The following is a 15,241-nucleotide window of genomic DNA, read 5'->3' on the forward strand; positions in this document are numbered from 1 at the left end:
TTTTGGTGGTCACACATAAGTAAGGGAGTTGCCTGCACCTACTTTCAGCTTCCTGGCTGCCTTGCCATTTGCGAATCCGGATCCCAGTATCCCTTCCTCTGCACAACCAAGCAACCTCTTGAAATGCCACTTGGTCGGGCCACATTTAACGCCACCCACCCAGCAAAAATGGACTTGCGGAGGTTGCCCTATTTGTGCCCAACAGGCCAGCTCAAATCCCCACTCAAATGTTGCCGCATCTCTCCATCTCGGACCTCCAGCTGTTGATGGACTACAAGGCCCATCATCCGGTGGCCAGGGATGATGGGAGTTGTAGTCCAACAACAGGAGACCCGAATTGGAGAAACGCTGCAAGAGGCGCTGCCAGGAGCCAACTGGCTTCCTCCGAACGAGAAACCGTCGGCGACGCTGCCGCCCGTTCCTTACCTCCTCTCGCTGCCAAAGAGCCGAGCCACCTCTTCCCTTCCGGGGCTGCGAGCTCGGGAACGCCGCTCCAGCCTCTTCCTCTCCGCTTGGAAAGCCTCCCGGTTACTAATCCGGACAGCCTTGGGGACATCGGCCAGGGTGGCGTACTGGCGGCTTGCTCTAAAGGAAAGGGGGCGGCCCGGCCTCTCGGCTCCCCTCGCCCCCTCGTCTCTCGCTGCCGAGTCCTTGCAGCCGGACATGGAGTCGCTCGTCAAGTCCAGGCAGTTGAGGGAGAAGCTGTACACCATGCGGCTGCCTGGGAGGCCACCTGGGGAAGGAAAGGGGCAGCTCTGCTCCGGGGAGGGCGACTGGGAGTCACTGTACCTGTTGTTGGGGGTGCTGGGGCTGGGAGGGGATGGCGGGGTCGGCAGCTCGTCCGGCTTCCCATCCTGTTTCGTCTTCTCCAAGGAGAAGTAGCCGCTCTCCACCCGGGTTTTCCGCCCGCTGTCGCTTCGGTCGCCGTGCATGCTGCTGTCGTCTGTGAGGAGGCAAGGAGAAGCTGGAGGTGACTGGGCTGCCCCTGGGTGCCCCCTCCCTCCTCGCAGGGAACTAAGGGCTTTGTAGATCGGTGGGGTGGGACTTGCTTATATAATATTATAAGCACCCCCCACCTTTCTCCTGAGGGCCTTCTGGCGGTTCCCCCACTGCGAGAAGTGAGGTTACAGGGAACCAGGCAGAGGGCCTTCTCGGTAGTGGCACCCTCCCTTCCATTAGATGCCAAGGAAATAAACAACTATCTGGCTTTTAGAAGACATCTGAAGGCAGCCCTGTTTAGGGAAGTTTTTAATGTTTGATGTTTTATCGTGTTTTTAATATTCTGTTGGGAGCTGCCCAGAGTGGCTGGGGAAACTCAACCAGATGGACGAGGCATGTATGTATGTATGTATAAATATTATTTCATTATAGTATATTATATTTATATTATCATCATCATCATCATCATTGGGATTCAAGGCAGCTTACAGCACTACTGAAAGTTATAAAATACAAAGCAAACTGGCTAAAAAGAGCAAGTTGAAAGGACACCAAAACACCATTTAAAACCAGCATTAAAGTTGTTTGTGTATGTAACAATGTCGGCTAGGATTCCCCACACACAAAAATGGAAGGAAGAAGACGTTCCCACCAAGGAATGGGTAAGTAAGGTGAGGGACTATGCAGAATTGGCAAAATTAATTGCCAGAGCAAGAGATTCTAATGACAATTGCTTTGTGGAAGAATGAAAGCCCTTTCAAGAAAATGTCGTAGTATGATGAACTTGCAAGCAGGATTTGAAATAGGAGCAACAGAAGGAATTAAGAGAATATAGTATGGATGTGATGGGATAAGAGAGAGAAGATATTGGGCATGGAAAATGGGGTGGGAAGTCGAACATTTCTGGTACCAAGGGCAAATAATAAATAAAAAGCCCATCTTGATTTATCCCAAGCGTTGCTCATGCGAGAATGGTGAACCCCCTGAGAGGAAGGCAAGGAATAAAACAAGCTCTTTTGGAAGAGTCGGTGGAAGAAGATTGGAAAAAATTCAAAGTATATTTACAGAAACATTGCAAAATTAATGAATGTTAGAAGAATGCTGGAATGAAGTTATATGGTTTTAGCAGAAATGTTATAAAGAATTAAGCAAAAACTGATTGTTAATGGGCCAAAGTGGAAAATTTAAGGTTAGATTGTGCTAAGATAAATTATAGAACAAAAAATTGAGAAAGATGGAAAGGATTTGCTGAAATAGCTAATTGAACTAGAATACAAAAAAGGGAGGTGTGAGGAGGTTGATGAAACAAGTAAATGAAAGGTAAAGATATGGAAATACTGGATGTGTTTTTAAATGTTTTTGTTTTTCTTGTTGTTTTGCTCTATTGTTTTCTGTTTTTATTTTTATTTTTGATGTATTGTAAGGTATTGTTTTGTTCTGTTAAATCTTTTATTGTTTCTTTCTTTCTTTCTTTTTTCTGTAATTATTAAATCTCTAATAAATATTATTTAAAAAAAGAAAAGAAAAGAAGCTCTTTTGATAGCCAGCCTTGAAACACAGATACAGGAGGAGGGAAACACTGGCTCTTCCTAGGTAGCCAAGGGGAAAACTCATTATCCTGAACAGGAAGCAGATCTCTAGCCCTTATTGTTTTGTGGAGAACAATGCAGCAGGGCTGCTGGCAGACTAATCAGAGGAGATGGGGGGGGGGGCAGTGGGATGAGGCAAACCACTGGGGATGGGAGAATGAGAGAGGAAATCACTGTTTGACAAGAAATGCAGGGTGGTTCAGGTGGTGAGCCGAGAGATGCAAAATAAAATCAAGGCATTCCACAGTTTATTATCAGTTGGAGGCAAAAGTCCTATTGCCCCCTATCCAGAGGTGGTATTGGGGTGGGGGGCGTTAGCAAACACATTCCAGATCCAGACACCTCTTCACATTATTTAAATTGTGTAAACGTCGCTAGTTCCCAAACTCTGCCATGTTTTGGGAAAGCACGAGGTAAAGAGGGTCCGTCAAGAAACGGAACTTAAGAGTGAGGTCAGGATGCTTGCAGTGGGGAAGGAGGTTTGGGAGACAGTCGAGAGGGTGTCGAAGCCCAACACACGAGACACAGGGAGCCACCTGGAGGCAGAGTTTAGCTCCCCCCTCCCCCCGGGTGTCCCCAATCACAAGCACACAGCCTTTTGCTTCCTTGCATGCGAAAAAGAAAAATGATTTGCTGCACTTGGGCAACTTGGGTGAAGATTTGACGTTTCCATCCCCAAAAAGTTTATGATTTGAGTTTCTACTGAAATGAGGCTGCATTTTAATGTTCCATTCTAATCTTGTTTTTAAGTTGTATTTTAATCAATTGCTTTATACCTGGTGTTAGCCGCCCTGAGCCCGGTCTTGGCTGGGGAGGGCAGAGTATAAATACAACACCATCATCATCATTATCATTATTAATATTATTATTATTATTATTATTAACAACAGCCCTGCCAGCCCAACAATGCAATCCACAGAGTTTGATGTGATGCAGACTCCACTGACAAGAACGGTGGTCTCCCATCAGCTGGGCAGAGCTTGCAAAGCTCCCTTGCAGCCCCTTCCCAATTCTCGGACTCCCTCCTCTGTACACCTCACCCAGGCCTCACGCAAGGTTTATGTTTATCCTTGCATTTCATGCCATGATTTCCTCCGAGGAGCTCAAGGCGGAGTGCAAGGTTCTCCCCCACTCCTCATCTAATCCACCCAACAACCCTGTGAGGTAGGTTAGGCCTAGAGGCAGCGACCAGACTCCAAGGTCACCCAGTGAGAATTTCACAGCCGGGAACGTCGTCCGGGAACCTAACCACTAAAACCTCGCTGACTCTCACGATGAACATGCTGTTCTTGGGATGCGCCTGAAGCCACCCAAATCAGCCCCTGCAGCTCTGCCAAGCCATTCTCTTTACGGCGTGTTAGCCTTGGATTTATCTTTGCTATTCTCTGATACAATCCCAGCTCCAGCAGGCCAGAGCCATAACATATTCGAACAGGGTCACTGGGAAGTCAACACGTTCCTTCAAAACAGGAGAGACTTGACTTCTTCTCTTTGGATGTTACACAATCCTTCGCAGCAGCAAAGATAAGTGGGGGGACAGGGTCTCTGTGCTTAAATTTCGCAAGGCCTCCGTGCTTTACGCAGGTATCTTCCGAAATGCGGAGGCGTGGGATATCAGGTGTGCTAACACAGCACGTCCCATGTGCAAAAAACATGGCTGACCCCAGACCTTCTGTGCCGGCCTTGTCCTCTCTGTTCTGTCTGGGTTCAGGGTTCAACCCTTACCTTCCTTGCTGTCCAGCGATGGCTCCTTCAAGGAGCATCCAGGGGGGGCCTGGCCTTGCACAGGGCTTGGGGCTGGGCTGAGTCCCCCGTTGCCGTCTGGCTGGTCTTTGCTCCTCATTTCTTCCTGCCAAAGGGTGGACTTTGTGGTGGGGACCTTCTCTGCACCAGGGATGTTGCTGCTGGTGACGGCCATCTTTGCCGGGCCGGGTTCCTAGGAGAGAAGGCAGAACCGTCAGGCGACGTGAATTTCACTGTCAATTTTTCTCTCTCTCACCAACTTATGTCATGGAATGTAAACATGCAGCTTGGAAGCTGAACTGAGCGCTGGATCCCTGCTGGATTAAGAACACACCTCGCCCTTGGTTATAATCACTCTGAGTTTAAGAAAATAAGAAACACATATTTTATAGGGAAGGCCTGAGTTCTGCCAGACTAGTAACAGAGCCATGGCTGCTCTTTGTGCTCCGCAAGAGACACACACAAAGATGTCTCCTCTCCTGGGGCGAGGAGGGAGGAGAAGGATGCGAAAAACGAGGAAAGCAACCTTGAGAGCATCAGTCTAGCACAGGGGTCAGCACCCTTTTTCAGTCGTAGGCCGGTCCACCATCCCTCAGACCTTGTGGGGGGCCGGAATATATTTTGAAAAAAAATATATGAACGAATTCCTATGTCCCACAAATAACCCAGAGATGCGTTTTAAATAAAAACACACATTCTACTCATGTAAAAACACCAGGCAGGCCCACAAATAACCCAGAGGTGCATTTTAAATAAAAGGACACATTCTACTCATGTAAAAACATGCTGATTCCCGGACTGTCCACGGGCCAGATACTAGCGAGGGGAGGAGGCGCATTGTGCGCCCCGACACTCCCCACTGTGGCGGGCGCTGTACTGGCTGTGACGTCGCATGGGGGCGGTGCGGGCGTTAGTCACGCACCGTCCCAACGTCACCTTCCCGCCCGCCTGCCCGCCCGCTACATTGTAAGGGGCATGTACGCTGGTCACTGCATTGAAAGGGGGCATGTACGCTGGTCACTGCATTGAAAGGGGGCATGTACGCTGGTCACTGTTTTGAAGGGGAGTGAAGAACACACACACACAAAAAGGTAACTTGTTAATTTAACATTTATTTCTATGAGGAGGAGTAATTCTGAGGGGTCAAACAAAGAAATAATTAAAAAAGTGACAAAAAAGGTTATTTTTATAATGACGAGTTTTGCAGCTCCCAGTTTTTTTTTCTTCGGAAACGGGTCCCAGTGGCTCTTTTTGTCTTAAAGGTTGCAGACCCCTGGTCTAGGACTTAGCACAGGTTTAAAGGACAGGCTAGGGAGTCTGGAGGGTCTTCTATTTATACACTTTCTCCCATGCAGACCCACCGGTTTTAATGCAAGTTGAGTTGCACCTCAGCATTTCATCGAAGGAGACACACACTGCTGTCAAAAATGGCAGCCCTGTACTTATTCATGTATGCGACAACAGCAGCAAGAGTCTTGATAGCACAAGGATGGAAGAATGAGGAAACCCCGACAAAAGAACAGCGGCAAGAGAAATGGATGAACTATGCAGACCTGGAGAAACTGACATACAAATTGCAAGATAAGGACAACTGTGCCTTCAAAGAAGAATGGGAACTTTTTACAAATTATTTAAAAAGACAACAAAATGAACTGGACTCCTTGGCAGGTTTTGAATAAATTTAGTGAGGGTTAATATAGTAGACAGATAATACAAGGCAGTATGCAATTTTACAATATGCAGAAAATAACATGAGTTGAGAAATCAGAAAGAGGAGCTGAGGGAAGGTGAGAGGGGGGGAAAGGGGGGGAAATAATGAAGATGATTTGTTTTGATAATTTGTTATGTTGAAATTGTTAATAATACAGTGGTGCCCCGCAAGACGAATGCCTCGCAAGACGGAAAACCCGCTAGACGAAAGGTTTTTCCGTTTTGGAGGTGCTTCGCAAAACGAATTTGCTATGGGCTTGGGGTTTTTTTCCCCCTCTCCCCCTTTCCCCCAAGCCCCTAAGCCGCTTAACAGCTGTTCACTAAGCCGCTTAACAGCTGATCGCTAAGCCGCTTAACAGCTGATCTAAGCCGCTAATAGCCTTTTAGCAGCTAATCCGCTAATCCCTTAAGCCTTTAATAGCCGCTAATAGCGCTAATCCGCTAATGGGCTTGTTTCGCAAGACGAAAAAAACCGCAAGACGAAGAGACTCGCGGAATGGATTCTTTTCGTCTTGTGAGGCACCACTGTACTCTTATTTTAAAAAACAAACAAACGGCAGCCCTGTTATGTTTAGGCATGCACTGGCTCATGTAGTTATGTCATCAAACCCTGAGTTTGCCCATCAACATGTAGCCTGATCATTTCATGACCAGGGAAGTGTGCCAAAACCAGAAGGATGCACAGGCAGCTGCCATATACAGAGTCAGACCATAGGTCAATCTGGCTTATTATTGGTCTTCTGTGGCTCAGAGCCCCTGTGTCTCAAGGACCAACTCTGCCCATATTAACCGACCTGCACCCTGCAATCATAATCTGAAGCCCATCTTTACCTGTCCTTTCCACAGGAGGTCCAGGGGGTAGCAACACAAAAACAGGCCTTTTCAGTGGTGGCTCCCTGCTTGTGGAATACTCTCCCCAGGGAGGCTCGCCTGGCACCACCACTACGTATCTATAGGCGCCAGGAAAAGATTCCTTCTTCATTAGGTTTTCAACTATCAACTACCTTTTTGCCTGAGTGGGATGTTTTAATCTATATATATATATTTAATGGATTTGTCTTTTCATGTTTTTAAAATGTTGGCTTTTATGTATGTCAGAGTAAGATTTTTGTTTAAAATTCTGTAAATCGCTTTGAGTTGCTGCGGCAAAGAAGCAATAAATAAGTTTAATCGTAACAATACCGTCAGCAGTAATAACTGGAGATGCCGGGGATTGAACTTGCAACCTTCTGCATGCAAAACAGATGCTCTACCACTGAGCTATGGGGGTTGTGCAGACCCAGCATCTTAAGTGTGTAGAACGGCACATCACTTTGCCTGCTGCCCCTGCACTGACATCTTTGTCTTGCAATTGTCTCAGGGGGGAAATGTCATCGTGATACTGATAATGTTACATTTGCAACCTGCCCTACCCGATGGGCGGCAGGCTGGTTGCAGTTAAGGCAACCCTGGGCCTCAGAAATGGACCTGTGCTTTAAAATCCGGATAAGACCATGCTCCAAAAGCCATACCGATGGGAAAAATAAAACTGTGGCTTCACAAAGCAGGACAAACTCTGGGGTACAGCCACTGCTGTGGAATCGCCAACATCTTCCTTGGATAGTTTTTACGTGCCAGGTTAAAATTGTCTCCTTCTGCCGCACCGCCTAGATTTAGCTTCTTAGCCTCTGTGGTTTTTAATCTTTTTACAGACTTGAAAGTGTTCTTGGCTAGAAGGACTCTGAGCCTCTCCCCATTGTTGGTGCTCTTCCTGGTTATAACTTCATGTTGGTTTCATTGTTTTTAAGTGTTTCTGCTACTGTAAACTGCCTCAAGCTTTTTGCACTGGAAAGACAATGCTGATATTTTCAAAATAAAGTAAGCTATTAGCATGCACAGATAGTTTGGAGGGAAAGGGTCACAGCCTATCTTGCTGAAGGGGGTGGGTTACGAGTCGGAGGACGGGTTCAACTTTTCTTCCTATATACATAAAAATGCAAGGCTGTCGTCGCACAGCCCCCATTGGAGGATTTGTAGTGCTGCATCACAATCCTGCATTTGCATGAAGAAATCAGGTCAGGAAGGTGAAAAGCAAGCTTGGTATAGTTGCCTGAGGTGGGGAAAGGGAAAATCTGGGTCATTAATGTGGAAGAAATGGGAGTGGGGTTGGTGAACAGAGCTAGCAAGGATAGCAGTTTTTTATTTCTGCATATCTAACATGAGCATTCTCCCTTCGTAGCTCCTTTATTCCTTCTGCATTCTGGTTTCCAGCAAGACACCTCTTCCAACCCAAGTCTCCAAACAGCTGAGGGCCACAATAACATGTGCACACAAATATCTTATTTATAGATTTTGTGAAGCTGCCCGACGCAAAGGCAGCCTCACCGGGGAATGGTTGATGAAAGACTTCCCAGAAGCAACGGGGGGCTAAATGCTGAGTTTCAAAAAGAGGAGAGAGCTTTTAATAGTCTTCTCCCGCAAGGGGCAGGAGTCAAAAATGGGAGAGAAGAGCAAAAAGTGGCTTTAGAAATAGCCCACCTGGACCTCTTCCAGAAGCGGTGCGCCTGGGCGCACGAACACATCAGGGTTGCTCCTCAAGGATGAAGAACACAAATCCACCTCACCCTTCTCTCAGGGTCCCCTACACCCCCAAGACAACATTGTGTGTCACACCTATGAAGTTAAAGCAACAAAGATAAATCTTTCTCTCTGTGACCATGAGAACTTGAAACTTGCGTCACGGGACAAAGTGAATATTGTTTTTACGTAGCGGACGGATGAAGAATTGGAAGTTATTTACTTTCTTTAGAACTTTCTTTATGTATGCCAGAACAGCAGCAAGAATACTTATCGCAAAGTATTGGAAGACACAAGATCTACCCACCCTGGAAGAATGGCAGAAGAAGGTGATGGACTATATGGAATTGGCGGAAATGACCGGCAGAATCCGAGACCAGGGAGAAGAGACGGTGGAGGAAGATTGGAAGAAATTTAAAGACTATTTACAGAAATATTATAAAATTAATGAATGTTAAAATGACGTCGGATGGAGGTTAAGGGGTTATTAGCAATAATGTGGTGAAGGAGTACGGAAAATTCGAAGGCTAAAAATGAAGAATTAAAAATATAACATATTAAGACAGAGGGAAGGGATTTGCTGAATAAATATCTGATTTGGAATACAAAGAGGGGAGGGGAGGGGAAGTCTGGGAAACAAGCAAATGTAAGAAATATTATGAAAATGGAATTGTTTTTACCTGTTTTTCTTTCTATTTTTGTATTTTTCTTTTTCTTTTTCTTTTCTTATGTGAAACTTAATAAAATATTATATATATATAAAAAAATGGAAGTTCTTTACTTTCTGAATCTTATATCTATATTTTTCTTTTAACCTCTTTTCTACTCTTCTCTCTCTCCCCCCCCCCCCCTTTTATGTTTTTACTGTATATAGATCAAAGTCTTAGTTTGGATAAAAAGGGGGTGAGATATTAAGCTTTGTATTTTTCTCTATAAACCTCAGTCAATTCCTCAGTCAAAAAAAACTAGAAACTAACCCTCAACAAGAGCATGAGTTTCAGAGAGAACTTGCAGAGTCACATGAAGGAGAAGATGTTGTTAAAGTGGTACAAATAGCAATTTAACCAGCGGCACAAGGAGCCAGGTGTGTGTCTGGCTGTCAACCAGAAGGTTGGTGGTTTGAGCCCACCCAGGGGCACAATTCCTGCACTGCGGGGGGACTGGAATAGATTACCCCTGTCTATGAAATGCATGGCATCGTGTTGACTTGGAAAGGCACACAAACCTCACTTCAGTCATGTGAACAAACCTGGCCCAGAAGCCTTCGCTAAGCCCTTCCAAACAAACAGATCCAGAGATGGATGGCGAGCTTCGCTCGACTGCCTGCATCCCTGAAACCCCTCTGGAGTATATCATGGGGATGTCGCCATGGCAGAAGCCTCTGTGACTCACACACACCTGCATTGCCCCTGGGGCTGCCAAGCCAGGAAAGAAATTGCTTGGTGCCAACCTCAAAGGCAACCCTCGCAAGTAGGAAATGAATGCCTCACATACAGTGCTACCTCGGTTTTCGAACGTAATCCGTTCTGGAAGACCATTCGAGTTCCGAAACGTTTGAAAACCGAGGCACAAAGGGTGGCTTGCAAAAAATTGAGAAAAATAACAAGTAAACGCAGCGGAAGCCATTCGACTTCCAAGGCGTGTTCAAAAACGGAAGCATTTACTTCTGGGTTTTTGGAGTTCGAAAACCAAAATGTTCGACTTCCGAGACGTTTGAAAACCAAGGTACCACTGTATGCACTCGAGATACACCCCAAATGAGGAAGTGCCTCACAGCGGAGTTTGTACGTCTCTTGGGGGGATTTTTAAGTGAGGCGGATATTCTTACAATCGCCCCCGATCACAAGCAATCCCCCGCTCTCTGAGAGGCTGAAGATGACCACACACACCTGAACTCAGTCTGAGGTAAAATTTGCCCCACTGCTTCATTAGTGGCCAAGCCCCACATTGCAGTTTTATGAGGGGGGGGGGATGCTTCTCCCACAGGCCCCAAACCAAGACAGGATCCCTCTTTTGACTACAATCCTCAAAGCATTCTGGGTAATTATCGCTTCCCCCTCTGGAATAGCAGAGTGTGCAAGCAAGCAGGACTTGGAGCATCGAGAAGTGAAAAAATGTGAAAAAGCACAATCTCAAACCCCCATCCAGATAACTCCTTTTACTGGAAGCAGAACCCCCTCCCAAAAATTTTCCTGGGCATGTAACAAGCCTGTATAGCAACCCAGACAGATGGGCAGGGTATAAATAATAAAATTATTATTCCTGCTATCATCTGTGCTGCCACTCAACAGAAGCACCCAGACAGCACAAGCTTTGCCCCCAAATCAGCATCATCTCCGGAGATGGCCTGGTTGGGAAGAGACCGGCAGACGCTTCTACTCGCTACTACTCTTCCCCCAAAATCCTACTTACCTTATTTGGTGCTCAGGAGCTCAGATCCTGTCATGTTTCCAAGAGGTTGCCACGGCAACCAAGTGCAATCCAAAAATATGAGTATTATTTGGCCAGCTTTTTTTTTTTTAGCCCCTTCCCAATTTTTGTTCCTCTTCCAAAAACAGAAGAAAGGGGGAACGGCTTAGGGGTCGCTAGGATGGCGCTGCGTGGGGGCTTCCTCTTTGCCGGCCTCAAGCAAAGCACCCGCAACCCCCAAAATGCTCTGAGGTCTTGAGTCAAAGGGCAGGAAAAAGCAGCTGCCTGCCTGGTTTATTTTGGAACACAAAGATGCACCATCTGAGGACTCTGGGAGGGAAGCAGAGCTACAAGGAGAGGAAAGCACCAACCATTTCGCCACAAGCCGTTGTGGGAGAAATCGGCTGAGAATGGATGGAACGGGGTCTAAATCGGCAAACCCAAGGATGCATGCAATCCAGCATGTAATGTTTTACTGTTGCTATAAAGGTAAAGGTTAAGGGACCCCTGACCATTAGGTCCAGTCGCGGACAACTCTGGAGTTGTGGCACTCATCTTGCTTTACTGGCCGATGGAGCCAGCATACAGCTTCCGGGTCATGTGGCCAGCATGACTAAGCCGCTTCTGGCGAACCAGAGCAGCGCACGGAAACGCCGTTTACCTTCCCGCCAGAGCGGTACCTATTTATCTACTTGCACTTTGACATGCTTTCGAACTGCTAGGTTGCTATGGCCATTGGCTAATGCGAATAAAGTTTTGTTTTTTTAGCCCCTTCCCAATTTTTGTTCCTCTTCCAAAAACAGAAAAGAAGAAAAGGGGAACGGCTTAGGGAGAGCCTTCTGGCGGTTCCCTCACTGCGAGAAGCCAAGTTACAGGGAACCAGGCAGAGGGCCTTCTCGGTAGTGGCACCCTCCCTGTGGAACGCCCTCCCACCAGATGTCAAAGAGAACAACAACTACCAGACTTTTAGAAGACATCTGAAGGCAGCCCTGTTTAGGGAAGCTTTTCATGTTTGATGTATCACAGTATTTTATATTCTTTTGGAAGCCGCCCAGAGTGGCTGGGGAAACCCAGCCAGATGGGCAGGGTATAAATAATAAATTTTATTATTATTATTATTATTATTATTATTATTATTATTATTATTATTATTATTTCCTAAAAAATAATAATCCAGCATTCAGAATGAGTTGCAAAGTTTTGCGCTGGATGGATAATCTCATCTTCTACACACACACGGAAAACCTGTAGTCCTTCTGGTCTGATAGCTATGCAAGAACCAGTCCAGAGCAGTGGAAACAGGGTGTGTGCCTTCCGAGTAGGCTCTCAAGGGCTCTGGGGCCTGGCTACCATCTCCTCCCTGACTGGCAGAAGCAGAACTCTGCAAAACAGGCCCCTGCAAACTAGCCTAGTTTGCACTAATGTGGCTTGAAACATTTCCCTCTCCTTGGTGTAGAACGGAGCGCAGCCCAAGCATTAGCTTAGCTTCCTTCTGGAGATGGCATAAGACTTTGTCTCACGAACCCTCAAGGAAGGCATGTGGGCACCTTGAAGGGGGGTGAAGCCAGTTGCAGAGGGCAGCCCACAAGCAGCTGACCCCTCCTGCTTTCCAAGGGCACGTGGGTCCCACACAGAACTTGGAAGGACAGCCTGCGATGCAGAAGATGCTCAGAAGATCGGAGAAGTGGGGTCATGCGAGCTCAGGTGGCCTCGGCGGCACAGAGTGCCTTCCATCAGCTTCGGCTGGCGGCCCAACTCTGCCCCGATCTGGACAAGGATAGCCTAACTTCTGTTGTCTATGCTCTGGTAACCTCGACGTTGGATTACTTCAACGCGTTATACGTTAGGCTGCCTCTGAAGACGGTTCGGAAATTTCAGCTGGGACAAGGTGGTTTGAGCATCTTACGCCAATTCTGGCCCGACTGCGCTGGCTGCCAATTAGTTTCCAGGCCTAATTCAAAGCAATGATTTTAATCTACAGCACCTTAAGCAGTTCAGAACCACAATATATAAAGGACTGTCTCTCTCCACATGAAGCAACCCAGGCCCTAAAATCATCCTCTGAGGCCCTTCTTCCATGTGCCTCCTTCATGAGAGGTCCGGAGGGTGGCAACACGAGAACGGGGCCTTTTATGCAGTGGCTCCTCATTTGTGGAATGATCTCCCCAGGGAAAACATTCCTCTTCAGCCTTTGGCAGTGACATCCGATGTCCTTTTAAATGTGTTATGGGAAAAGCTGACTGGAAAACTCAGAAACCAAGAGGATAAAAACTTTATAAAAAGTATGGGAAAATTTTATAAGTTATTTGGGAGACCACCATAAGCAGACGGAAACAAGAACAGGATTTTGACCCACTTGTCGTGTAAAAATTACTATGGACAATATGTTTTGATATAAAAACTGGAGTACGGATGAATATGCAGTTGTAGGTGTTGAAAATGAGACCCCGTGGAGGGGGTGGGGGAAAGTTTCGAGATTTAGAGAATCTCTTTATATAGATTTCTTTTTACAGTTTGTGTTCATTTATATTTTGTATGCGTAAAACCAATACAAATTATTTCGGGGGGGGGATATGTTATGGGAAAGGAGATTATTGGTTTGCTTTCATTCTTATTCTTATTACGTATTTGGTGCTTTTTTATATTGTAATTTTATGTTACGAAATGCCCTGAGATCTACAGATGAAAGGCGGTATACAAATTTTAATAATAATAATAATAAATGAGGGGAAGGAAGACAAGTAAGATGACACCTGCCTCTCAGCTCCTCACAACATTATGACAGCTCTGTGAAATCACTCCAGTTGGGCTTATGCCTTGCCACAACCAAGGAAAAGGTTCACATTCGGACAATTAAACCATGCACTTTTCGCTTTGCAAGCTTCTCCACTCAACACTGCTTCTCTGCAGTGGCCCCCCATCTGTGGAATGCTCTCCCCAGGGAAGTTTGCCGGGCGCCTTCACTGTACACCTTTAGGCGACAGGCAAAGACATTCCTTTTTAACCAGGGTAATCTGATTTACATCCTATGCCCTTTTAAAATGCTTGGGGGGGAGCTATTGGGTTGTTTTTACTTTTATTATGTATTTTGTGGTTTTATATCTTGATTTTATTCTGTGAACTGCCCTGAGACACCCCCCCCCCCCCCGGTTATAGGGCGGTATACAAATTCTAACAACAACAACAAGCTGTTCATGTGGCTGCCATCTCGTGACCCCAAATGCCAGAATCTTCCTGGGCAGGCCCAAGAATCCATGCCATTGACCCGTTGGGTTAACCCAAACCCAGCAACAAAATCTCAGCCTTAGTCTGTGTACACAACTGTGCTTTCACAGTACACAACTCCCCCCCCCCCGCCCCGAATCCTGGTAACTGCAGTTTGTTAAGGGTGCTGGGAACTTCAGGCTCTCAAAGGGATAAAGCACAGTCCTGAGCAGTCTTTGTGGGGAGCTGTGTGCCTTAAACACAGCCTTAGTCCCAGAGAAGAAGAGGCGGCTATTCGGACAGGATGAGGGGCTGAATTCTCACCCCCCCCCCCAGAGACTCCGGCAGGAAAGAATGAGTCATTGTCCTACACCAGGGTTTTGGGTCTCTCTCTCTTTTTTACCATTTATAGTCAAAAAAGAGATCAACGCTGTCACTGGATCCCCAGAGAATGCAGTCCCAGCCCCCAAAAGATCTAGGAATGGCCTCAACCTCAGCTGTGGCCTCTTACTCTCCGAGTCACCTCCAGGGAACCTCTCCCCTGTAGGGGAACCAGAGCTCTGGGTAATCCAATCCAACTGGAGAGGCCAGTGGACAGTCAACAATATATTCCCCGTTTCCAGCTGTGAAAAGGGGGCCGAAAGCCTGTAGGCAGCAACCAGGAAGTAGCCTTTGTCTGCCTTGCTGCAGGAGGGTGTTACTCTGTGTATGCACATGGGACACCATGTGGTAAAAAAAGGTAAAGGACCTCTGGATGGTTAAGTCCAGTCAAAGGCAACTATGGGGTTGCGACGCTCGTCTCGCTTTCGGCCAAGGGAGCCAGCGTTTGTCCACAGACAGCTTTCTGGGTCATGTGGCCAGCAGGGCTAAAACACTTCTGGTGTAACGGGACACCATGATGGAAACCAGAGTGCACGGAAACGCCGTTTACCTTCCCTCTGGAGCGGTACCTATTTATCTACTTGCACTGGCGTGCTTTCAAACTGCTAGGTTGGCAGGAGCTGGGACAGAGCAACGGGAGCTCACCCCGTCGCGGAGATTCGGGCCGCCGAACCTCCAATCGGCAAGCCCAAGAGGCTCAGTGGTTTAGA

General features: G+C 46.8%; 1 protein-coding gene across 15 annotated transcripts in view; it reads right to left on the reverse strand.

The window, feature by feature from the left end:
- Positions 1 to 15,241, reverse strand: part of MPRIP (myosin phosphatase Rho interacting protein) — a 162,638-nt gene that overhangs the window by 58,034 nt on the left and 89,363 nt on the right. For 8 of the 15 annotated variants that reach the window (XR_014504879.1, XR_014504880.1, XR_014504881.1 and 5 more), the window contains exons 6-7: positions 4,254 to 4,464; positions 790 to 943 (exon numbers count right to left, since the gene is read on the reverse strand). Coding sequence is in view for 11 of the 15 variants with exons in the window: in XM_083413284.1 (XP_083269410.1) it covers positions 790 to 943; positions 4,254 to 4,464 (365 nt within the window). In the remaining 4 variants the exon portion in view is untranslated. Of the gene's footprint in view, positions 1 to 426; positions 944 to 4,253; positions 4,465 to 15,241 lie in introns of all 15 variants that reach the window. The other 7 variants (XR_014504882.1, XM_083413289.1, XM_083413280.1 and 4 more) reach the window with 1 other exon arrangement.

This window comes from Podarcis tiliguerta (genome assembly GCF_965153285.1).
Source record: "Podarcis tiliguerta genome assembly, chromosome: 14".
NCBI lineage: Eukaryota > Metazoa > Chordata > Lepidosauria > Squamata > Lacertidae > Podarcis > Podarcis tiliguerta.